The sequence below is a fragment of the Lutra lutra genome, chromosome 1 (assembly GCF_902655055.1).
Source record: "Lutra lutra chromosome 1, mLutLut1.2, whole genome shotgun sequence".
In the NCBI taxonomy this organism is placed as follows: Eukaryota; Metazoa; Chordata; class Mammalia; order Carnivora; family Mustelidae; genus Lutra; species Lutra lutra.
The window spans coordinates 222187736-222211301 of NC_062278.1; the positions used below are offsets into that span (position 1 = coordinate 222187736).

Here is a 23566-nt window from a genome sequence, read left to right on the forward strand (position 1 = left end):
GGGAAGCCGGGAGAAGCAGGAAGGATCCTCCCTGGGAAACTTCCAGGAGGGTGTGGCCCCGCCTAGACCTTGATTTCAGACTCCTGGTCTCCCGAATCTGAGAGCAGAAATTTCTGCTGTTTGAAGTCTCCTGGTGTGTGAGAAGTTAACACTCTTCAACCCCTGTACACGCAGACACAGACACACACCCCTCTGCACACACATGTGCACACACACTCAAACACACCCAGTCTTTTCAGCAGTATTCAGAAAGCACTTGCTGTATCCCAGGCCCTGTGCTGGGCTCTGGATGGCCCATGGACAGATCTGTGCTGTCATGGAGTTGAGCTTCTGAGGAAGGACAGTGGCCCTTCCTTACCCACCTGAGCCCGGCAGGGGACAGAGAGGGCCCTGGCCTGAGGGCAGGAGTGGGAGGGGACAGCTGGGAGAGTAGGGAGGGAGAATGAGGAGACTTCTCCCAGGCAAGCAGGTCTGACGGCCCCACCCCAGGCACCTGGAGCAGACCTGTATGTCTACACACACACACACACACACACACACGCAGGGGGTGGAGATGGGGCGGGGGTGGGGGGGCTGGTGCTGGCTGAGGTCAGGTGTGGCCTTGGCGGGGGCACATAGAGGCTGCCCCACTAGAAGGGAACCATTCAGCTTCACGTCAGTGGGGCCTGGTTGGGGGACAACTAGGTATGGGAGGTAGAAAGCCTCTAGTAGGACAAGCAGCGTGGAGGACAGGGAGGTTGGTCCAGCCCACAAACGCGTACTTCCGTGTGCCCAGGGTACGGGGAGTCTGAGGGCTCTACAACACTGTGCTTTGGGGACAGGGAGCTGGCCTAGCTCAGGAAGGACTGATTCTACCCAAGTCCGGGTCAGGGTGGGGGTTGGGGGGCAACAAAAAACTCCCTGTCCTGGCTGCCCCCACCCTTTGGGCTCTTTCTTGGTTCTGGGCCCCTGCTCTCTCTGAAACGTTCCTTTGCAGGACTGAAGGAAGGTCTTTCATAGATCTCAGTCCCCATCCCAGTGGTTCTCTTTCTCTGCCAACTACAGGGCAACCCCCTGGGGGGCTCCCTGGAGGAGGCAGCTAGGGCTCAAAGCCTTTTGGGGTGCACCAGCAGGATAGCCAGATCCAGGATCAGGGAGAGGCACCAGGGGGTCATGGCAGCTTGTAGGATCAATCAAGAAAGAGCCACAGCACGTTCTGGGATTGGAAAGCTGCAAGAGAAAGCCATGTATGTTCTAGGAAAGGGAAGTCGCCCAAAGGAGTCAGTGTATCCCAGGCCCTGGCCGGCTTCCTGGGGGTATTGCCACAGCGCAGAGCGCGGCTCCAGCTCGGCGCCAGGGACCCACGGGCCTCCCAGGGCCGCAGGCAGCCCCTCCACCACCCACACCCCTGCCGGCAACGGTCAGCAACCCTCCGGATCCTTCCCCGCAAGCCCCGCGCACCTCACTGCGCAGGCGCGCGGACACCCCTCACTGCCCGAGTGCGCAGCCGCACTTGGCCCAAAGGGTCCTCCAGCCCCGCCCCCGCTGAGCGCGTGTGGGAGGAGCGGGCGGGGGCGGGGCATGCGTGTGGGGCGGGGCGAAGCCTGGCCTATAAAGGCGGTGGCGGGGCGGGGCGCCCGGCTCCTCTCGGCGGTGGCGGCGGCAGCGGCCCAGGCAGAGGAGTCCGCGGTGGTGGCGGCGGTGGCGGCGCTGTTCCCCGCGCGGTCCGCGCAGCGGGCTCCGGGCTGCGTGTCTCGGGCGGCGGCGGCGGCAGTCCGACCCCGGCCCGAGCCCGACCCCGGTGAGTGCGGCCCAGCGACCCTGGCCCGGCCCCGACAGGGTCTCGGGGATCGGGCCCCGCGGAGCGTCGGCGGCCCGGGCTCCCGGCGCTCTGGCCGCAGCCACTCACGCTCTCCTTTGTCTGCTCCCGCCTGCAGGGTCCCTTCCCCGGCCGCCCCCCGCCTACGGGCCGCCCCCCCGGGCCCGCCGTCCCCTCCCCCGCTGGCGGGGCCCGGACAGAAGATGGTGCAGAAGAAAACAACCGAACTTCAGGGCTTCCACCGTTCGTTCAAGGTGAGGGCCGGGTGGGCTTGGGGTCGCCTGGGGCTGGACCGGTCGAGTGGCCGGTGGGGGGCGCGTAGCCCCCACCCAGGATCCCCCCAACTCTGGGGCTCGTGCCTGCCCTTCTCCCTGCGTCTGGGGCTGCCCCAACCGCGTGTGCACTGGTGGTGGGGGACAGTCAGTGGGCCACAGGCCAGGTCCCAGCACCTTGGGGACTGTGGGATCTTTCCTCCAAGAAACCCAAGTGGGGCCGGGGGCCCGCAGCCCCTAGGGGCACCTGGCTGTTTGTCCCCTGCAAACCCCAGCCAGGGAGCCTAGCAGGCCACAGTCCAGCTGTCTGGGCCCTCAGCCTGTGGGTCTGTGGGGTTTTTCCTCCAGGGATCTGAGGTAGGGCTGCAGGCCCCCAAAAGCCCTCCTAGGTGGTCTACCGAACGGGGGAGTGGATTGGCTGCCCCCCCAGCCCTGCACCTCCCAGACACTCCAAGCCCAAGTGCTATTTCCTGTGGGAACGGGAAGTTTCTGCGGTGGCCCCGCGGCTGCAGCCGAGTCCTGGTCTCAGATGAGCAAGTTGGCGCGGGGTGGGGGGGCGGGCAGGTGCTGGGCTGGGGCCCCGCAGGGCTGGCTCAGGGGACGCAGTGATGTCAACGGCCGCCCCACCCCGCCAGCCGCGTTATGTAATGGCTTCCCTGGGCCTCCTTGGGCAGGGACCTGTTGCCCTGTAAAGAAGGCAGGACCTGGGTGTGTGTGCAGGCGTGCGCACGCGTGTGTGTGTGTGTGTGTGTGTGTGTGTACACACAGGCGTGCGGCGCACCGGGGTGGGAGGAGCAAGCTGAGACTGTTTGGGTTAGAATTCCCAGGCCTGTCCAGCCAGCATCTCAGGCCAGCGTGCCCCACCCCTGCCCACACGCCTGTCATCTGTGCGCTTCCCCCCCACACCCCAGGGCAGCAACAGCCTTGGCACATCCAGGTGTCCGGGGCTGGGCTGAAGTGGGGGGGGGGGGTGGACCTGAGATGTCACTGGCAGTGGTCTGTCCCCTCCTGGTGCTGGCCAGTAGCTGAGACAGGGTCAATGTGAGGGGCCAGCACCGCGGCCAAAGCAAACTCGAACTTTCTGGATGGTTCCAGCTGCCTCCTGCCAAGGCCTGCTGACTGGAGGCCTGAGGCCCGCCCTAGGCCCAGCCCGCCCACATTGCTTGGGACCAGAGGCTTTGCCCAGGTGGGACGACAGGAGTGCTGAGGGGGTGGGAGGAGCACTGGACGGGGAGCCTCAGCTCTGAGATGGCCCTCCCGGCTACTCTAGGACTGTCGTCCCAGCACACTAAGGTTGCTCTATTGGGCTGGGGCCAGCTCCCTCCCCACCACTGTCCAGCAGCGGCTCAGCAGGGACAGGCTTCTGCCAGCCATCTCCCAACACACTTTCCCCATTGTAAGCTGGGAAATCAGAGGCCCGGAAAGAGCAGGGGTTTGCCCTGGGTCCCCTCAGCACATAGTGACGAGGACACGGGAGCTGGCTCTCCCCTGGGGGTGGCCTGGTCACTTTTGCTGTCTCCACGTAAGAGGCTGGGACAGGCATGTGAGGGCGGCGAGGGGACCCAGTAGGCACCTAGGCTCCTTGCGCCCTCCCTCCCATCTCCCCTACAGATGTTTGTCGGGCCTGGGGCTGAGGTCACTAGCCCAAGGTGAGGTGGCTGGTGGGTGACGGTGTTGGCTGCTGAGTGTGGGCTTCTTGTCTTATCACCCCTTCATGTGGTTACCCTGGAGCCCCTCCTTCCAGGTGCGAGGAGTAACCTGGCGCCTGGGGAGGAGTCTTATCGGTGAGCTGATTGCTGGCGCTCCAGCCTGCTGTCCGCCTGCCTCCCCACAGGGGCTGGAGCCCTCAGTGGGCCAGGCCGGGCCGGGCCAGTGGACGAGCCCTGAGCAGGCTTGCAGGAGGTCTCCCTTCTCCCCGCTCCCCTGCCTAGCCCGGGCCTCCTAGCAACTATCTGCAGGGCGGGTGGGGAGGCTGGGAGGGCCCCTGCGTGTTTTGCAGCGGCTCCCTCTGACCTCCGCCTGCCCCCCTCTGCTGCCGGCCTGGCTTCCGGGCATCCTGTCTGTAGGAATCTGGCCCAGCTCTGGGCCCCTCTGGGTCTCTCTAGGGCTTTCCTGGAGTTTCTTCTCTGGATGACCCACCAGCCAGATAATGGCCCCACTTGTCGTGAGGCCCAGGGAGGGCCAGTGACTGGGCCTGGGTCACCCAGCATCAGCATCACCACCATGCAACAGAGGCCCCCCCCCAAGCCCTCCCGAGGCCCTGGCCACCTAGACTGCTGGGGAGCGGGGAGCTGAAATAGAGGCGGCTCCTGAGGGAACCTGGCTGTGCCTCAGCCTCCAAGGCCGCTCACCTCATGCCGGGACTGTCCATCCTCACCCTGGACCATGTCCTCTGCAGAGAGTGGTTCCAGCAGTTCTGCGGGGCATACGGGATGGTTCCTCCAACCCCCAGGCGCCTTCGTTCCCCAGTCGTGGGGGCTGGTGGGCAGCCGCGAGTGGGCCTCTCTGTCACGGGGCCGCTCTCGTGGCTGGGCGCGGGGGCCTGTAGGGGGCTCTGTAGGGGTGAAACGGGACAGTGCCGGCTGTGGCCTGGGCAGGGCCAGGCTGAGAGTGGCCGGGGTTTACACTCTCTCCCGAGGCCTTGGAGGCCCATTTTGTGAGCCTGCAGAGTCTGGGGGAGTGACACTGTGGGACCGGTGACAGTGGGACCACAGAGGGAGCAGTATGTGGCCAGGAGGGCAGTGGCTGCCCGTTCAGCAGAGGGGAAACTGAGACGGGAAAGACCAGGGCCTTGCATGGGAGGCCGTGGGAAAGCAGGCAGGGCCACCCCTGCTGGGAAGCCCGCCTAGAAGCCGGTGACTCAGCCCCTCCCACCGACGGCCTCGCTGCCTTTGATCCCTGGCAGCACAGGGGGCCAGCGGGGCTATGGAGCTTGTCCCCATTCTGCAGCGGTGAACAACCAAGGTGTGAGGCGTGGCCTGGGCACCACGGTGACTCACGCCCAGCCCTCTGCCCGCTCACAGGCCCTCCCCACACCGCATCCCCTTCCTGGACGCCCCAAGGGCCCTGGGCTAGGTGGTGGGGGGAGTGGTGACCATTTCCTCACAGTCCGGCAAAGTCAGGCTTTGTTCCCCTTGACTTGTGGACACAGGGTGGGCCGCTCTGGGCGGGGCCTGAGCGCTCTCGCCTCTCCTCCTCCTACAGGGGCAGAATCCTTTCGAGCTGGCCTTTTCCTTAGACCAGACCCATCACGGGGAGCCCGATTTCAGCCTGGAGCACCCTGCCCGCCCTGGTGAGGCCCCGAGAGGGAGGGGGGGCTTCCCCGGGAGCCGCGGGGGGCCACTGCCTGCTGGGCAGGGTGGGCCTCACCTCCGGGTCTCCCAGTACAGATATGCCCGCGAGCCAGCCCATCGACATCCCGGACGCCAAGAAGAGGGGCAAGAAGAAGAAGCGATGCCGGGCCACCGACAGCTTCTCCGGCAGGTTCGAGGGTGAGTGGGCGCCAGCGGGGGCGGGGCAGGGAGTGAGATGGGGGCCGGCCTGGGGCAGCTCTCACGACCCCCTCCTGCTCCATAGACGTCTACCAGCTACAGGAGGACGTGCTCGGGGAGGGCGCCCACGCCCGAGTGCAGACCTGTGTCAATCTCATCACTAACCAGGAGTACGCGGTCAAGGTGAGCACCAGCGCCGGGGCGGTTCTCTTTACCTGCGCCCGCAGCGCCTGGGACCTGGCACTGGCGGAGGGTGGCAGGAGAAGGGGAGCTGGCATTCGAGCCCCTGGGCCAGCAGCTGGGGAAAACTAGTGTCTAAAAATGGCCTTAGGGCCAGTGAGTCAGGCCACCCCTGGGAATCTAGGTCAGACTGGCCTGAGCCCCCAAGGCTGGGCAGGAAGTGATCACGAGGGCCAGTTCCCTACCAGGTGGCCGGGGGCTTCGGTCAGAGCTGGTTCTTGTCTGCTGGGTCCCCTTGTGCCATTCCTCAAGAGTGACAAGTAGCTCTCCACGCTGGTCACAAGGATGAAAAGGCCACGCTTTACTTGGGGCCCGAGGAGGCTTGGCATATGGGGAAACCAGGGCAGGCCCAGAAGGACCTCTTGGGTGTTCCCGTGTGGCCCCTGACCCACGGTGTGGCCAAGTGGTCTGGAAAACTTGTGTTCCTTGGCCAGGTAGTGTGACCCTGTGTTCTGAGAAACCTTCCTATGATCCGTGGTGACCCTGCCTCTGGGTGGGGTGGGGTCCGAGGAGGCTGGGAGACCAGGTGCCGCGGGCACTGATGGTTCGCCTCCAGCACTTTCTGCCCTGGGGCTTTCCTGCTCGGGACCCTGCCGGCAGCCTGGCTTCCTATCACTGTTGGGCGCTGCGCTTTCTCACGCTGTTGTGTGACCTCCCGTAAGCGTGGGGCCCACGTTTTCCCCCACGAAGGCGGGGTCCTAGCCAGACTGCCCAGAGCTCCTCCAGAGGTGGCCGCTGGTGTTGTGTCAGGAGGCCCTGGAATCTGGTGGCTCTGCCTCTCGGCACAGGTGCTTGTCACCAGACAGGTGGCACGGTGCGGGCTGGGCCCTGGCAGCAAGTGGCCCTCACGCCTGCCTGCTGCAGGAATGAACTGGGGGGACACACCACGTTCCCCCCCAGACCGGTGTGCCAGACGGGCAATTCTGGGCCAGGTGGTGACCTCGCCTGCCTCACTGGCCCAGGGAGAGGGGGCCAAAGATCCAGCCTGGGGAGAGGTCCCCAGTGGGTGCCAGGGCTGCCCGGAAAGAGCCAGCAGACATTTTCTTTCCCCACTTCTGGGAGCGAAGATGGCTGGGGCACCCTCCGGTCCTCAGAGCTCCTGGTTGCCTGAGGGGATTGGGGGCAGAGGCTGGCTTCTTGAGGCTGAGTCCCAGGGGACTATGCCTGCTCGTTGGCAGGAGGGCCCATCTGGGCGGCCTGAGGGACCCCAGGCAGCTGCCCAGACAGTCGTGAAACCGGAGGTGAGACTTGACACTGAGGCAGGCAGGGACAGCACGGCCGGTGGCCAGGCACCCCAAGGCCCCTCCAGTCCCCTGGGTGGGTTGGGAGCCCACTCGGTGGCCACCAGTGTCCTGGTCAGGGAGGGGAGGCTGCCGAGTCCCAGGGACCCTGACACCCTGAAGGGGCATTCTGTAGGAGTCCTAGACCCCAAACATGCCTGCGAGGCCTGCGGGGTCAGGAGTGGAGAAGGCGCAGCTCTTCTTTTCTCTCTTGGCTTGCTTGTGCACTGGCTTCTCCCCCGGTGCCACTTGGGAAACATGTTGCCTCTCCCTCCCCCCAAGCTGGTGGTGACGCCATAGTTCTGACTACGGGCGAATTCTGGGCCCCAGAAGAAGAACTCAACTTCTTAGAACTTAAGATTTAAGAGCTAACGGGGTCCTAGGCATGGCACAGGGTGAATTTCGGGTAGGGGCCCTGTGGGCCTTGGAAGGTCTGGCTGATGCAGCTGCTCTGGCTCCTGCCTCACCCCTTCCAGATCATCGAGAAGCAGCCGGGCCACATTCGGAGTCGGGTTTTCCGGGAGGTGGAGACACTGTACCAGTGCCAGGGACACAGGTAATGTGACCCACCTCGCCACACACTGGGCTCAGAGCCAGCTCTCTGTGGATGAATGGGCCTGAATAGCTCGTTGTCCCCAGCAAGCATTACAGGAGTGTCCACTGTGTCCCTACGGGCAGGGTCTCCTGTGGGCAGGACGGGGTGGGGAAGGGTCAGTGCACAGGGGCATCAGGAAGCCATTCTTCTCTCCTGCCTCTCCCAACTCCCTGTGCCCCAGGAACGTTCTAGAGCTGATAGAGTTCTTTGAGGAGGAGGATCGCTTCTACCTGGTGTTTGAGAAGATGCGGGGCGGTACGTGGGTCCTGGGAGACCCTTCCCGCTGGGTTGTAATGGGCTGTGGGTGAGCCACCCGGCAGGACTTCTCAGAGCTGCCCCTCCTGTGCATGGCTTGTGGGGTCTGAACTTGCTGTCCAGGCTTTGGGCCCCAGGAGGCCAGAGTCAGAGTGTCCCTGTGTGGGGGAAGCGGGAGCTGCTGGGCAGTGGCCTGGAGGCGCCCAGGTGACCGTGTGTGCTCTCCCTCCACTGCGGCCTGGCCCCAGGATCCATCCTGAGCCACATCCACAAGAGGCGGCACTTCAACGAGCTGGAGGCCAGCGTGGTGGTGCAGGACGTGGCCAGTGCCCTGGACTTCCTGCACAACAAAGGTGTGTGGGGTGGTCCCCAGGGGCGGCCCGCCTGGCGCCCGCTCTACCTGAGCCGGGACTCCGGGAAAATGCTCCCGCGGACTCGCCCTGGTTCTCTCTGCAGGCATCGCCCACAGGGACCTAAAGCCAGAAAACATCCTGTGCGAGCACCCCAACCAGGTGAGGGCGCTGGGGAGCGGCCCCCTGCGGCCGGGGCGGGGTGGGCCGGGACCCCCGCCTCAGGGCCTCTGCCCACCCCTCGCAGGTCTCCCCCGTCAAGATCTGCGACTTCGACCTGGGCAGCGGCATCAAACTCAACGGGGACTGCTCCCCCATCTCCACTCCGGAGCTGCTCACCCCGGTGAGCCGCGGGCGCGCCCAGACCCGCTCCGGGGCTGCGGTTGCGTAACCTCGAGGTGCTGCCGGCCCAGCGCCGCTGAGCTGGGGCTTTTTGCCTAGCAACAGCCGCTGATTGGCCTCGCGGAAGGGGGCGGGGCGGGGGCTAGCTCCGGCCGCTGATTGGGTGGTGGGGCGGGGCGAGCACCTGCCACCTGTTGATTGGGTGGAGGGGCGGGGCGGGCGCCCTAGCCCGCCTCTGATTGGCCAGGCGGGGGGCGGGCCGGCGTTGGGCGCCGCGGCCCCGGTGACCCTGCGGCGGGGCCCTCACGTGACGCCGGAAAGTCCCGGGCCTGCGCCGCCGCCCATCCCCCTCGCGGGCTCCTGACGCCCGCTCCCGCCTGCAGTGCGGCTCGGCGGAGTACATGGCCCCCGAGGTGGTGGAGGCCTTCAGTGAGGAAGCCAGCATCTACGACAAGCGCTGCGATCTCTGGAGCCTGGGGGTCATCCTCTACATCCTGCTCAGCGGCTACCCGCCCTTTGTGGGCCACTGCGGCAGCGACTGCGGCTGGGACCGCGGCGAGGCCTGCCCAGCCTGCCAGGTGCGCGGGGGCCCTGCAACCGCCCCCTGCGCCTGCCCTGTGCGCCCCCTGCGCCCCGCGGGTACCCCACACCTGCCCCGTGCACCCTGTGCGCCCCCTGCACCCCGCGGGGACCCCGCAGCCGCCCCGTGCGCCCTGTGCGCCCCATTCACCCCGTGGGGGCCGCACCCCGCGGTGTGTCCAGATCATGGGTTAGGCCGTCTGGTGTCCGGGGGCCCGGCAGAGCTCACCACTAAGCCGGGGGCGAGCCCAACTCTGGGTTCTGGCGGCCAACCCTTTGCTCCCTTGTTCCCCTGCCCCGCAGAACATGCTGTTTGAGAGCATCCAGGAGGGCAAGTATGAGTTTCCCGAGAAGGACTGGGCCCACATCTCCTTTGCTGCCAAAGACCTCATCTCAAAGCTGCTTGTCCGCGACGCCAAGCAGAGGCTGAGCGCCGCCCAGGTTCTGCAGCACCCTTGGGTGCAGGGGGTGAGTGAGCCCCACGAGGGCCTCCTGTTCCACACGGCCTCTGGGGGCCTGGGGAGTGACTTGGGGTGGGTGTCTGGGAGCCTTGGGGAGCCGCAGTGGCTCCCGCCCACCACGTGGGTCTGGGGCTCTGTCCAGCGGCGGGGCTTGGGCACAGTAGGGAGATGGAGCAGTTGCCACCAGCCAGGGCTTGGGATTGCCGGTGCCACTCAGTGAAATGCTAGGTCTCATGCCCCAGAAGCACCGGGGCCCTTTCTGGCCTGGCCCACCTGCCCAGAGCAGCAAGCCAAGGTCGTTCAGGGGTCGGGCAGGCCGCAGGCCTTTGGCAGAGCCTGCCAGCCCCCAGCCCAGCTCCCTGTCCCCACCCAGTTGGGGAGAGCCTGCTGGTTTTCTGGCCCGCGGTCAGCGAGCCTGGCTGCCAGTCCAGGGCAAGGAGGGCACAAGGGCAAGGGTCTTAACCAGAAATAGAAGTTGCACTGGGACTCCAGGAGCCAAGCTTGGGGCTCTCATCTCAAGACAAGCCGCTGGAGGGGCACCCATGCCCTTCTGGGACGTCAGGAGATCCGGGAGTGGACACGGGAGGGGGCGGGGAGCAGGTCCCGTGGGCCACTGCTGGACTTTCCCGCCCCCTCCCGCTCGCCTTGGCCTGGCTCAGTTCCCGCAGGTGCGCCCCTTGACCCCTGGCCCCAGCCAGCTGGGCGCAGGGGTGCCGCTGGGCGCTGCTCCTGAGTCCCGGCCGTCCTGTCCTCACAGTGCGCTCCGGAGAACACTCTGCCCACACCCATGGTCCTGCAGAGGTGAGGCTGCGGGGGGCCCCGAGTGGGGGCACTGAGTGGGGGGTGGTTAAGGTTGGGCATTCAAGAAAGACAGGAAGTTCTCTGTAAGTGGGTGGGCTGGGGAGCCATCTGAGTGCCGCTGGTGACGGTGACGGATGGAGCCTCGGTGGGAGGCTGCAGGCCCATTCCCAGGATACTGCCCAGGGGATCAGGGCCTGCCTGGCAGCCCCCCGCCGACCTCCGTGACCGCCCCCTCCCCAGGAACAGCTGTGCCAAAGAGCTCACTTCGTTTGCGGCCGAGGCCATCGCGGTGAACCGGCAGCTGGCCCAGCGAGAGGAGGACGCGGCGGCGGAGGAGGGGCAGGGCCCGCCCGTGCTCATCCGCGCGGTCTCTCGCTGCCTGCAGCTGTCCCCGCCCGCGCAGAGCAAGCTGGCCCAGCGGCGGCAGCGCGCCAGCCTGTCCGCGGCCCCCGTGGTCCTGGTGGGCGACCACGCGTGACCCCTCTCCCCTGTACATAGGTCACTCCCGCCCCCTCCCCACTGCCCTATCTGAAGAGATTTTTTTAAGCTGTTTCCAGCCGGTGACCGCCACGCTGCCCTCCCCTGGCTGGGCTCCGAGGCGCTGAGCTCAGTCGGGGGTCTTTTTATATGAGGTTTTTGCTGTTGGGTTTTTTTCTCTATTTTTCTGCCCCTCCCCCATCTCTCCACCCCTTTAAAGGTGTTAAAAGCAAAGCAGGCGCCTGGGAGAGGAGAGGGGAGGCTGCCTGTGGCTGGGCTTGCTGGTCCCTGCTGTCCCGGCCCCGAGGCTCGCCCGTACTGTGAAAGGCCCCTGCCTGCCCGCCCGCCCCGCCGCGACTCAGGAGAGGAGGGCGATGATGGTCGTCTTCCAGAGCTGGGGGCCCAGGAATGCGCCCCTCCCCAGCCCACACAGTATTTCAGGGACGGGCCCGCCCCACGCCTCCCCCCAGTGACCCAGCAGCTCTTCCCCCTCACCCCAGAGACACCCTGGTAGCTGGGTGGGGCGGGGTTTCTCAGGTCTCCCTTGTAGCGGGAGGGGGCCTGGGTACGGGCAGGTGGGCTCCACGGCTGCCCACTGTGCACCCCCCCCGCCTCGGACTGACAATCGGGGCTCTCTCAAACCTGGACCTTAAGCTGCAGCTGACCTCGGGTGGGGGGTGCACCCGCTGCCCCCCCAGGATGGCGGTGCCGGAGGAAGTGGGAGGGGCTGGACAGGCGCCCGTCAGCCAACGTGGGGGTCCCAGAGACCCCCACCCTGGGCACCCGAGTGCCCCTTCTCAGGGCTCAGTCTGACCACGGCCACGTCCCGCCCCTTGTCGCCCTTGGGGTCTGGTGTGGAAGCTCTATCAACCCCCTTCCTCCTCAGAGCCAGGGCCCACCCGGGGTCCTGCTGAAGCTGCCCCACCCCCAAGGGCAGCGTTTCGACCCACCCACCTTCAGGAAACCGGCCGCTGCTGCCGCCGCGGCGTCCTCCCGGGCACCAGGAATCACGGTGCCCGCCTCTGCCCACCTTGGCGCTGGGCTCATACGTCGGGCCTGCCAGGTCTGGGGAGACTGATGCCCCTCCCCGTCCTCGGGAAACACTATGCAATACAGGCCTCCCTTCTCTACGCACACGCGCTCCTGCCCGCCAGGGAGGGCCCCCGCGGTCCCCAGCCTGGGCAGCGTGGCCTGGCCTCTGGCCTGGTCTCCACAGCGGCCCAGGGCCTGGAAAGCCCTCCGGCTTCTCGTTTGTCCTGTTCTGTTAATTTTTCAAAGACAGTTGACTTCCTTCCCTGTTCTCGAATACTTGAATGTTGGGGGGCTTCCTGGGTGGGGGGGCCCAGATGCCCTTTCAGTGGCAGTCTCCCGTGGCTGGTGGGGACTGCCGCCCCTCCGGCCCCCCCGCCCGCCCGGATCTGTGGACTGGCCTTTCCAAAGACCCCAGGGCGTGGGAGGCCGCCCCACCCCGTTTCTTGCCCACCAGTGATCCTACATTTTGCAACTGGGGATTCTGCCTTTTTTCAGAAAAACAGGCCCCCGCCCGCCACAGGCGCCTTGGCCGTTTTACTCTAGAAAGCCGAGCCGTGAGGAGCTTTGTTCCTTCTTCCCAAAGGTGGGACAGCCACTTCTCTGCCCGCCACATGTCACACAGACCGCGGGAGTCGAGGGGCTGTCAGAACCGTTACTGTGAATGCGCCTGGCCCCCAGGCCGCCCCACACTGGGGGAGGGGAACGGCCACGTTCGATGTTAAGACGTGTAAAAAAGAAAAAAAAAAAAAAGTTTTTTTAAAAGTCGGGGGAAAACATCCAAGCACTTTAACCGCCGCACCAGGTGAACTGGGAACAGCTCATCTTCCGGACACCAACCGTCAATGCCGGAATTTTGTATTGTTTTGTAAGGATTTAATAAAAGTCGTAAAAACTTGTGTGTCCTTGTCCTCGTTTTCTGTTTTGTAACAAGTGGCTTCCAACCATTTCTTGTCCCTGGTGAGGCTGTGAGTCGGGGGTGGGGACAGGTGCAGTGGGGCTTGGCTGGTGGCTGGTGGGGGTGGCAGGCCCCCTGCTGGTAGGCTGGGCTGGTGGCTGGGAGGGTGGGGGGCCTGGGCCCCCTACAGGTGGGGTGTGCCCTGAGCGGTCTCCCAACGTGCAAGCTCTCCCGTAGGCCACCCCAGCCCCTTACCGGTGCTGCCTCCAGAGGGAATGCTTGCCTGTCCCAGGTTCGGACTCAGCCATGAGGGAAAAGTGCTGGGGTCAAGTCAGACGGGCATTTCCCTCCTCCCCACACAGGGTCTGGGATTCGCGGCAACCTCGGGAAGATGCTTCAGGGTTTCTGTCCTGGCCATTATTTCCCCCATGTGGACTCAGTTTCCCCACGTGGAGTAGGACAACACCGACCCCGTTTCCCTCTTGTGACCCCCTGTGAGGCAGCAGGAGGCAGGGACCCCACTAGGTCAGGGAGACAGACTGCTTGCCCGGCCCAGGACACAGAGGCACAGAGACACGAGAGGAGCAGGGCGGCCCCAGCATCGTGTCCACTTGTGCAAGGTGGCCCCTGAGGGTGTCAGGGCCACAGAAGCTTGTGGGACCAAGCCCTGGTTGCACCCGACCCAAGCCCCTCAACTCAGTGACTCAGCCCTGCCCAGTCTCTGGTCCTGCAGGGTCGCCCACCTTGAGCCTGGCGCCAGGCGCGCAGGGCGAGAAACCGTCCCGGGCTTGGAATCAGGGGAGTCCACACACTGCATCCCCGGGGACAGTCCCTTGTGCTGGGAATCTGCAGCTGGTCCCCCCCACCGCCCGTTGGTAACATTTTGCAAAACCCTGTTACAAAGTCAGGCCCAGGACACCGGCATCCCTGCAGTCCAGCCCAGTGGAGAGTGGGGTAGGGGTGTCATAGGCCCAGGGGAGGGGCGTCCCTGTCTCCCACACTTTTCCCTCCACGGGTGCAGTTCACACCCGTAGTGCCCAGTGGCCCCAGGGGGTGTCTCTGGGACCCCCACCCTGGAGTGAGGCAAGGAGAGCGCCTCGCCCTGCATTTGGGGCTGGAGCGGGGTACTGGGGGCACCGCCAGCGGGAAAGGGGGCGATGGGGAAACCGAGGCACAGAGCGGTCGCGTGCCCGGCCCACGCACGGAGAAGCGGGGTACGTGGCCGGAGCCGTGGGACTATGAGGGGCGGCCACTTCGTTCCTGGCCTCTCAGAACACTGTCCCCGCCTGCCTGTCTGTCTGTCCTTTCTTCCTGACCCCCTCCCTCCCTTCTGCCTTTCTTTCTGGAATAAAAGCACGTATTTGCTGGAGATCCAGAACTATTTACTTCCCAGAAGGAAAACCCATAAAGGACATTTGTGCTGTGGGTCTTGAAAAATTCACCAGCGAATGAAAGGTTTCCATGCACAGCGTGTGCGCTGGGGGTGGCGATGACGATGTCCGGAGAATTGTAGGGGGGCTTCGGCGGGTCCTGTGAGTCAGGGGGATCCCTCCGGGTCGGGGGGATCCCGGCCCCTCCGTGGGCCCGGATACAAGGCTCAGGAGTGGGGAGAAATGGACCTGGAGGCCTGGGTTTCTCCGTGGGGACGGCAGGGACCATCTGGGAGGGGAAGGGAGGCGAGGGAGGCCGGGAAGTGGAGGAGGCTGGCGGCCCGCACAGGGTCCCCTCTGTCCCCACTTAGCCCGACAGGGCACAACCCACCCTGTGAGGTTTCTCAGGAGAGCTGAGGAGGGCTGGGCTTTGCAGCTGGGTCCGTCGGGGGTTCCAGACCAGACTGGGTGCCCACAGAGGCATGGCAAGGTTGGGACGGCATCCCTGCCCATTCTGCTGTGGGGAGGTCGTACAAAACCAGGACAGGGGAGAGGGGCGAGCTCCGTGGGGGGTTGCCTGACAAAGAATCCCAAACTCATCAGCTTAATGCAACCGTTATGTTCTACTCCTGCTTCCGTAGACCAGGAATTTGGGGAGGGTTCAGCGGGATGGTTTGTCCAGGGATGGACCCAAGCCCACGACACGCAGGGAGGGGACCAGACACAGGAGGCCACACGGGTCCACGCGTGTGACACGTCCAGACCAGGCTCCTCCACCACCAGGAAGGGACTTGTGGGGGCGGGGGGACATGTGGGGCTGGGGAGTGAGGGCTCTGGGGAAAGGGATTCCCAGCAGGTGATGGAGGGTTCTGGAATTAGGTAGTAGTGACGGTTGCACAACTCGGCAAACTGAGCGATACTGACAACTGAGCGAATGTACCTGAGGACACGGGTCAGCGAGAGCGGCCAGACGCAGAAGGACCCGTCCCACAGGACCCCATTCCCAGGAGGGCCCCAGAGGAGTCCTGTCCACGCAGACAGAGAGGAGGGGGTGGGACCGGGGGCTGAGGCAAGAGTGGGGAGTCCGTGCTTCGTGGGGACGGAGTCTCCGTGTGGGGGATGGAAAGTTCTGGAGACGGAGGGCGGGGCTGTGAGTGCTTCCCACCGCGGAGCTGTGCGGCAGACGGTCGAGGCGATGCATTCATGTTATGTGCATTTTTATCATAGTAATAAGTTTAAAAAGGTAAAGCAAAAACCAAAACAAGACAACAGAACACACATTGATGTATTTCTGGCCCCACCCAGTGTCTGGGCGGCTGGGCCGCCACTCATCTCTCCCCACTCCCGGGCTTGCAGCCACAGTCCCCGTGGGGCAGAAGGGACAGGGATGTGGAGTGCATCCCTCTGTCGAGTCACGGCCCTGAGGTCCAGCACTCTGGGCTGGCCCAGTCTGTAGCTGAGGGGTGACCTGGGCCCCGGGCCGTGTCCAGGCCTCTGCCAGGACGGTCCTGGAGCAGGAGTTGGGGGCCAGAGAAGGGGGCTCGGAGGACAAGGGAGCCCACCGCACCTCCTCCGTCACGCTGCACAACTGAGGAGTCTGCTCCCCTCTTCGCAGAGGGGATGGGCGAGGCCGCCTTTCGTCCACTGGACGTTGACTTCACAACCTCGCGCCAGTGTCCTCCCGGGCCCGTCTGGAGAGCTGCTCCTCTCAGACACAGCGGAGGACAGAGTGAGACAGACATCCCTACCTCCACAGCGAGGCTGGCTTCCTGCTTGTCCCGTACCTGGGTCTTGCTCCCTCACTCAAAGAGACGTTAGGACTCTCGGGCCTCGGAGGCCGCCTCTGGGTCGAGGGGCAGAGGACATGAACCTCAAAGCCTGTCTCAGCAATAAAGAAAGAATCTCGTGACACGGAGGACTTTGGATCCGCCAGGTCCCGGGAGAGATAAGAGAAGTGTGAGGAGGGGTGGGTGGAGAGAGGTGGGATCCCGGTCCCTGTGGTTCCTGAGAGTGGCTCAAAGTGCTTCCGGAACATTCCAGAATATTCGCATCTGCTCTAGACTCACCCCTGGTCGGCATTCCTGGAGTACAGTCAGGCAGGCTGGGAGCTCGCTGGGCATTAGACGGGCCGGTGTCTGCAGTGGTTGGATGTAGGAACAGAATTTGCTCTGAGAGTCGAGACAAGTCAGTGCGTCATCAGACCCATCTCCCCGAATCCCAGAGGCCCTTCTGCTTCTTCCGGAAACTGGCCCCCCATGGAGTTGTCCCCTTTGCTGTCTTTCCAGGGCTGGGTCTCCCAGCAGCACACAGGGAGGTGGGAACGCACCGGAAGGTTTGTCAGGATTCCCTGGGAAAATCCAGCAGGGCAGGGACTCCCTACGGGGACAACTACCCCCGTGGCACCGGGCCACGACTGGGGGTGTCTGCGGTTGTCACACTGTGCTGCCCCTGGCATGGGGGTCTGGGGGTGCTGCTCAGCCCCCACAGCGCCTGGGACGCCCCACTAGTGAGGACTATGCAGCCTCCTACATCAGCAGGGCCGGGGCGGGGGCAGAAGCCTCATGGTGGGGGGCGCAGAACCAGAGGGCAAGGCAGGTGAGCAAAGGGGGGACATCGCACAAGGTCCCCTAGGGGCAAATCTGGAGAGGACGAGGGTCACACATCAGCTGTCCCTCCTGGGGCAGGGGAGCTGGGGTCCCACCCCACACCGGCGGGTCATCAGAGTAGGGCTGCTCCCGTGGGGACGTTACTCCCAGGGTCCCCTGGCTCCCGTGAGTCCTGGCGAAGGGAGCATCAGCTGCTTGAGGGGCCGAGAGCACAGGGCGCCGGCTCGGGTCGGGGGAGTGGCGTGAGCAATGTCCTGGGACCTGGGGGTGGCCGCTCGGCTCCTACTAGAAATGGACGTCCAGGTGCAGCGGACCGCGCAGGAGCCCGAGGTCCAGGCCGCCCACCAGGTGCAGGGCCTGGCGGTCCGCTCCCTTCGCTCCCTGTGGCCACCGTCCCCAGGATAGCTGCCTGGGCTGCACCGTGGGAGGAGGACGGGCCTGAGTCGCCTGGTTCCTGGCTGGCGGCAGCCCCGACAGTGCTGCGCACACGTGCCCACAGGAGCTGAGACGCCCCGCCCCCCAGCCCTGACTTCCCGCAGAGACTAAGCCGCGTGTCCTGGGAGACACCACCTCCCGGCAGGGCCCCGGCTTCCGAGCTTCCTTCGGCTGCTTTCTGGCCATGGAACTTCTCATCAGTGGGAAGCTGCACACAGCCTTGATGGGAGTCCAGGCACCACTTTGGGCTCGAACCCTGGGGCAGTGGCACCCCCCTGGCCATATCTGGGCATCTGGGGTCTGGAGGGGCTCTGACTCACCCTGGACCGGGGTGCCGCAAGCCCCACGGGCACGACGAGACCCCAGCACCCCGCGCCCCTCATCCACTAGTGACCTCAACCCCACGACCGCCCCGACTGGGAGTGAGAGTTTCACGAAGAGATGCTGTTTTCCCGCAAACATGTGTCCTTCCTCCCCCCAAATCTGGTCACGCACTCAGTTTGTGACCTTGGGAGGCCACGTGAACAGTCCATTCTATGCCCAAGCAGATCCCGCCGTTTGGCCGGGCGTGAGACTGAGACTAAAACGTGACCAGGTGGGGCCTCCCCTGTTCCGGGTTACTGACCTGCTTGCAGGAGGGGCCTTCCCGGGCCAGGGTGTCAAGGAGAAGGCCGGGCTGGCCGGCTGGAAGCGTTTCCACCTTCAGCCCAGGCTAATGGAAGCCAAGTGGAACCAGGAAGCCTCGACCCACAGCTGATGTCCGTGGCAAACCTCAGGTGTGTGGGGGAGGGAAGCCTTTTCTTCTACCCTCTTAGGTTCATCTGTCAATTAAACAGATGAGAGACATTTTACTAGGAGCCACACAACTTTGTTTATTTTTAATTTGATGTGCTCAGGCATCACAGGAAGAAGTTGAGGTGCAAACGAACAGGGAGATCCGACAGCTCATACACCGTGACGGGGGAAAGGCGGGGAGAAGAGCCACGTTGGGAGAGCAGATGAATTTTGGGAATGATAAACGGCCCTCGGGAGAGTAAGTGGGAGCGGCGATAGTTTGTGACAAAGTCTGTCTGGGAGCAGCGCCCGCTTCTCTTCCCCGAGAGGAGACCCTGATCCTCGGAAGGGATCTATGATAATTGTGTTATTTCGGGAGCCTCCGTTTTCAGGCAGATAAGGGATTTCAGGAGCTCAGACGCTCACAGCTCAAAGTAATTCTCACACCAAAGTGCCATGTTTTGGGGTAACAGGTCCAGGTCCCCTTCAGTTGCTCCCCTGAAATGTTTTGCCAAACTTTCCTTTTCTTTTCTTGTGTCAGACATTTTTGGTGCAAATGAGTACACCCCTACAGACAGCCCCAGTGTCCTAGAGTCGCGCAGTGGCCAGGGGGAGGTGACCTCCCACCCTCCCCTCCACCGTGGTCCCCAGAAATGCCCGGGGGGGGGGGGGGGGGGGGGGGGTTGGTTTCCCCGGCTTGGCTGTTTAAGCAGCGCCCTCTAGAGGCCCCGCCGGTGTAGACAGGCCGGGAAGTGGTTCGAAGACACCCTGTGGCGAAATTCTAGCTCCTTCTCAAGGGCTAGGGCAAGAAGACGCACAGGTGTTGGGTGGGCGCACTGCACAAAGTGTCAGTCAGACGAGGCGAATTGCCTGTGGAACTTCCCCGGTCACCCCTGGGGCTGGCATGCCCTCAGCCTCCTGCTTCCGCAGCCCATCTCCGAGTCTTCTGGAGGACCGCGGAGCACAGGGAAAACGTGGCATGTTAAAAGCAAACACTTACTTCTCACATTTCAGAATATTTCCTTCTGCGTTGCCAAGAGATATATGTACATATTTATATGTACATATATATTTATTTATTTTTATAAGTTTTACTTATATAATATGTGTTTTTATGTATTTATATGTTATTTATGTAATATATATATATTTAACTGCAATAGAGAAGTTACAACAAGGTGAAACATGGTGGGTCAAACATTACAGATTTTATCTTTTTATTTTTATTTTATTAATTTATTTTAGTTTTTGAAAAGATTGTATTTATTATTTGACAGAGGGAGACACAGCTAGTGAGGGAACACAAGCAGGGGGAGGGGGAGAGGGAGAAGCAGGCTTCCTGCCGAGCAAGGAGCCCGATGCGGGGCTCGATCCCAGGACCCCGGGATCATGACCTGAGCCGAAGGCAGACACCCAACGACTGAGCCATCCAGACACCCCTATTTTATTTTTTTAAGAATTTTATTTTTGGGGGGCAGGCCTGAGTGGCTCAGTGGGTTAAGCCGCTGCCTTCGGCTCAGGTCATGATCTTAGGGTCCTGGGATCGAGTCCCGCATTGGTCTCTCTGCTCAGCGGGGAGCCTGCTTCCCTCTCTCTCTGCCTGCCTCTCTGCCTACTTGTGATCTCTCTCTGTCAAATAAATAAATTAAAAAATCTTTTAGGGCGCCTGGGTGGCTCAGTGGGTTAAGCCGCTGCCTCCGGCTCAGGTCATGATCTCAGGGTCCTGGGATGGAGTCCCACATCGGGCTCTCTGCTCAGCAGGGAGCCTGCTTCCCTCTCTCTCTCTGCCTGCCTCTCTTTCTACCTGTGATCTCTGTCTGTCAAATAAATAAATAAAATCTTTAAAAAAAATCTTTTAAAAAAAGAATTTTATTTTTTTAAAGATTTTATTTATTTATTTATTTTAAGATTTTATTTATTTATTTGACAGACGGAGATCACAAGTAGGCAGAGAAGCAGGCAGAGAGAGAGAGGGAAGCAGGCTCCCTGCTGAGCAGAGAGCCCGATGTGGGACTCGATCCCAGGACCGTGGGATCATGACCTGAGTGGAAGCCAGAGGCTTAACCCACTGAGCCACCCAGGCGCCCCTAAGGATTTTATTTTTAAGTCATCTCTATACTCAACGTGGGCCTCGAACTCATGACCCTGAAATCGAGAGTCATCCAGTCCACGGATTGAGCAGGCCGGAGACCCCCAGCAGTCACCTACTTTCATCCCTGCAAAGGTCTGGAGTTTTGCACCCGAACTGAAATGGCTAATACTTCGGAATTCCCTGTATTTGCTTGAATAAAATCTACCAGGGGCACCTGGCCGACCCAGTCCGTGGAGCTTGTGACTATCGATCTCATGGTTGTGAGTTTGAGCCCCAACCTGAGCATAGAGATTGTTAAAAATAAAATTTGAGGGGTGGCTGGGGGGCTCAGTTGTTAAGCGTCTGCTTTCAGCTCAGGTCATGGCCTCAGGGTCCTGGGATGGAGCCCCGTGTCGGGCTCCCTGCTCGGCGGGGAGTCTGCTTCCCCCTCTCCTCCTCCCCCTGCTTGTGTTTCCTCTCTCGATGTGTCTCTGTCAATTAAATAAAATCTTAAAAAAAAAAAAAAAAGATGCTGCCAGGCAGGTGTGGTGCTAGACAAGCCTGGAAGGGAGCTCCCTTGCTCACAAGCCCGCCGTCCGCCCGTCGGGAACGGCCTGCCTCTTCCTTCCATTTCTCCTTGTCCAGCATGTACAGGGGCCCGTTGGGGACAAACACTGCACCTTGATTTTAGCCCTCTGAGGCCACCACAGCCTTCTGACCTCCAGAATTGTCGGACAGAAATGATTTAAGCCGCTGCGGTTGTGGTATGAGTTACAGCATCCCTGGGAATCTCATACCCACTCGGGGACCAGGACTGGTCCCGTGCCCCGTCCCCAAAGCAATCAGTGGGCCGGCCGCTCACTCCCACCCCACAGCTCCTGCCATCTTAGATCTTCATTCCCAACCCTTGGCTGATTGTAGAGACCCTTGATATCACCCCTAGGGTCTGTCCTTGTAGTTTATGCTGACAGGTAAAGTGAACATGAAATCACACAAGCTATAATCAGGACATTCAGAAACTTACATGGTTTGCCGAATGATAAAAGAAAAAGAAAAAATTATATTTTGGGTTAGGGGCTAATAAATCAAGGTAGGCAGCTACTGAGAAGGGTTTGCCAATATTCTCTGTAAAGGGCTTTGTCTGCCGTTTGGTCTCCGTGGTAACTACTCACATCTGTCCTGGAAGCTGGGAAGCAGGCAGAGACAACTCGCAAATGAATGGGCATGTCTCTGTGCCAATAAAGCTTTATTTACAATAAGAAGTGAGGGGCCAGGTCTAGCGCTCAGGCAGGACATGTTCGCTGAGGACACCTGTTTCAGAATATCATTGGAGCTAAATTGGAAACAGCAATAGGAACTCACCCTCTTCAAAATCGATTGTTTCTACCTGATCACTTAGGTAGCCATTAGAGGTTCTGCACCAAAAACTAGCACACGGTCATTGAAGATGTGTCCCCAATACCCACCCTGCAGTCATGGGTACGCTTCTCCATCCCCAGGGAATGGGGGTCTCTGGAGAACAGCTGGCTGTGTGTTTTGGGGCAGGGAAGGTGCACTACGGGCTTGGACTATGTCACTGCAAGAAGGCAAGGGTGCCTCTCCACGGGGCAGTATTGAAGGCACACAGGAGCCCACACAGACATATCCGTCATCAATCATGATTACAATTAATTAAAACTACCCGAGTCTGAATGGCATGAATCCATAATTATCCTCAAAGTGGGGGGAACAAGGATTATACTATATACAGGCCTGATTTGTTCCGGTGAACCATTTCTCAGCACCCCCACATAAAAAATCTTCTATCCTCTTACCACACGGAACAGACTCAGGGTGACCCAACTATATAAAAGATCCTATTCTTTATAAAAACCAACAAGAAATTTAAAAAAAAAAAAAGGACCAATAAAGAAATACACTAAAAGGCTTACACTAGTTATTTTCGGATAGTAAGACAATAGGTGATAGTCACGTGCTTTTCTGTATTTTTCTGGCATTTCCAAGATTCCCTCCTTTATACTTCTAGAATGAAAAATTATCCCCAGGTTTGGACTGCCTGTGTCCATGGTTATAAGCTGGTGGTTTGGCCTTGGGTCACTTTCTCACCCCAAAAGAGCAGAGTGAGCTGGTGCACAAGGAGGCGTTTTATTCCATCCCGTGGCCAAGGCTGCCTTCGGCCGCACGTCCCGTGAGGGGCTGGCAGGTATACAGGTGCCAGATGCCCTTGGCTCTGTCCTCATCCCCAGGGGGAGGAGACTGGCTGTCCGTGGAAGGGAAACCCGGAAGGGCTTTAAGCAAAGGCTCTGAGCCCCCGATTAAGCTTGGAGGAGACTGGATTCTACAGGGTAAGGAGGGGTAAGTGGTTGAGGCTGGAGGTTGTCATGAGAAGCAGGGGCAGTGCAAAGTTATAGCATGGAGTCCCTTGTTCCAAAATTATTACAGATCTCAAGATGGTGACAGCAGAGCATTCCATCAAGCTTGGCGCCCTGGACGACCGCTTGGGCTGGGTGCCCAGGGAAGTTGGCCGTGGTGGCACCCAGGAATGGGGACCCCATTCAAGGTGTGCTTTGGAGGTAAAGAATGATCAAGATTTGGGACTGGACACTGAGGTGGGATATCTTGCCTGTGGCTCTCCTAGGTGTCACCGGGCCATTCACCCCTGCCCCCAGCAAAAATCCCTTCTCCATGGGAACGACCAGGCCGAGACTGTGGTGTGTGTGTGGGGGGGGCGGGTCTCCCAGTCCCTCATTAGACGCTACATTGTCGCAGATGTTGTGCAAGTGTGTCCTGAAGTGCCCTGTTCAGGTAAGGGCCAGCAGAGAGCCTCACGCCCACTGATGGGGATGGGCCTGTGCCGCCGGCCTTGACCCTTCCACCCGGCCTTCTGGCCACCCTGTTGTGGCTCCAGGACCTGGAAGGGAAGACGCTCTTCCTGAGTGCTGGTCAGCGATCAGCGGCCCTTCCTCCAGGGGCCCCTCCCCCAGCGCAGCTCCAGATTTTGCCCCCCGCCCCCGGGTTGCCCAAGGAGCCCAGCTTTATGGTCTCCGACCTCCCCGTGTCCCCTCTGCGGGGCACTGGGGTGCCCTGACACTACGGGCGCGGCCAGCAGTTTGGGGGTTCGGGCCCCGTCTGCCCCTCGCATCAGGTACCTGGCCCCGAAAGCGGATCGTTTCTCCGCCCCTTCCGTCTGCCCGCCCCCTGCCCCCCCCCTGCCCGCACCCCCTCCCCGCCCCTCTGCAATTCCTTCCCCCTCGCCCCGCCCGTCTCCCCGCCCCCTCCCCCCGTCCTCCCTCCCTCGCCCTTCCCCTCTCCTCCCCTCCCCTCCCGTCGCCTCGTCCCTCTCCTCCCCTCCCCTCCCGTCGCCCCGCCCCTCCTGTCGCCCCGCCCCTCGCCCCGCCCCCACCCTTCCCGCCCTCCTCCCGCCCGCCCCGCCCCGCGGCCG

At 62.0% G+C, this 23566-nt stretch overlaps 1 protein-coding gene across 2 annotated transcripts; it reads left to right on the forward strand.

Moving 5' to 3' along the window:
* Nucleotides 1–1611: 1611 nt before the first annotated feature.
* On the forward strand, nt 1612–12869 carry MKNK2 (MAPK interacting serine/threonine kinase 2). 2 transcript variants are annotated; one of them, XM_047710670.1, is made up of 15 exons: nt 1612–1780; nt 1917–2052; nt 3815–3854; nt 5275–5362; nt 5455–5561; nt 5647–5744; nt 7558–7637; nt 7858–7931; nt 8180–8284; nt 8388–8443; nt 8529–8624; nt 9007–9201; nt 9506–9670; nt 10421–10464; nt 10705–12869. In XM_047710670.1, the coding sequence occupies exons 2-15, from the start codon at nt 2002–2004 to the stop codon at nt 10940–10942; spliced, it is 1437 nt and encodes a 478-aa protein (XP_047566626.1). In that variant the 5' UTR covers nt 1612–1780; nt 1917–2001; the 3' UTR covers nt 10943–12869. The 2 variants fall into 2 exon arrangements, with proteins under 2 accessions (XP_047566626.1, XP_047566636.1); XM_047710680.1 differs by lacking the exon at nt 3815–3854 and having other exon boundaries at nt 1613–1780; nt 5460–5561.
* Nucleotides 12870–23566: the final 10697 nt, after the last annotated feature.

Bases quoted from the DNA above. Each gene is read 5' to 3' on its own strand.
- MKNK2 (XM_047710670.1), top strand. From the start codon at position 2,002: ATGGTGCAGAAGAAAACAACCGAACTTCAGGGCTTCCACCGTTCGTTC. The intron at 9,202-9,505 runs GTGCGCGGGGGC...CCTGCCCCGCAG, and splicing joins AGGCCTGCCCAGCCTGCCAG to AACATGCTGTTTGAGAGCAT. The intron at 9,671-10,420 runs GTGAGTGAGCCC...CTGTCCTCACAG, and splicing joins AGCACCCTTGGGTGCAGGGG to TGCGCTCCGGAGAACACTCT.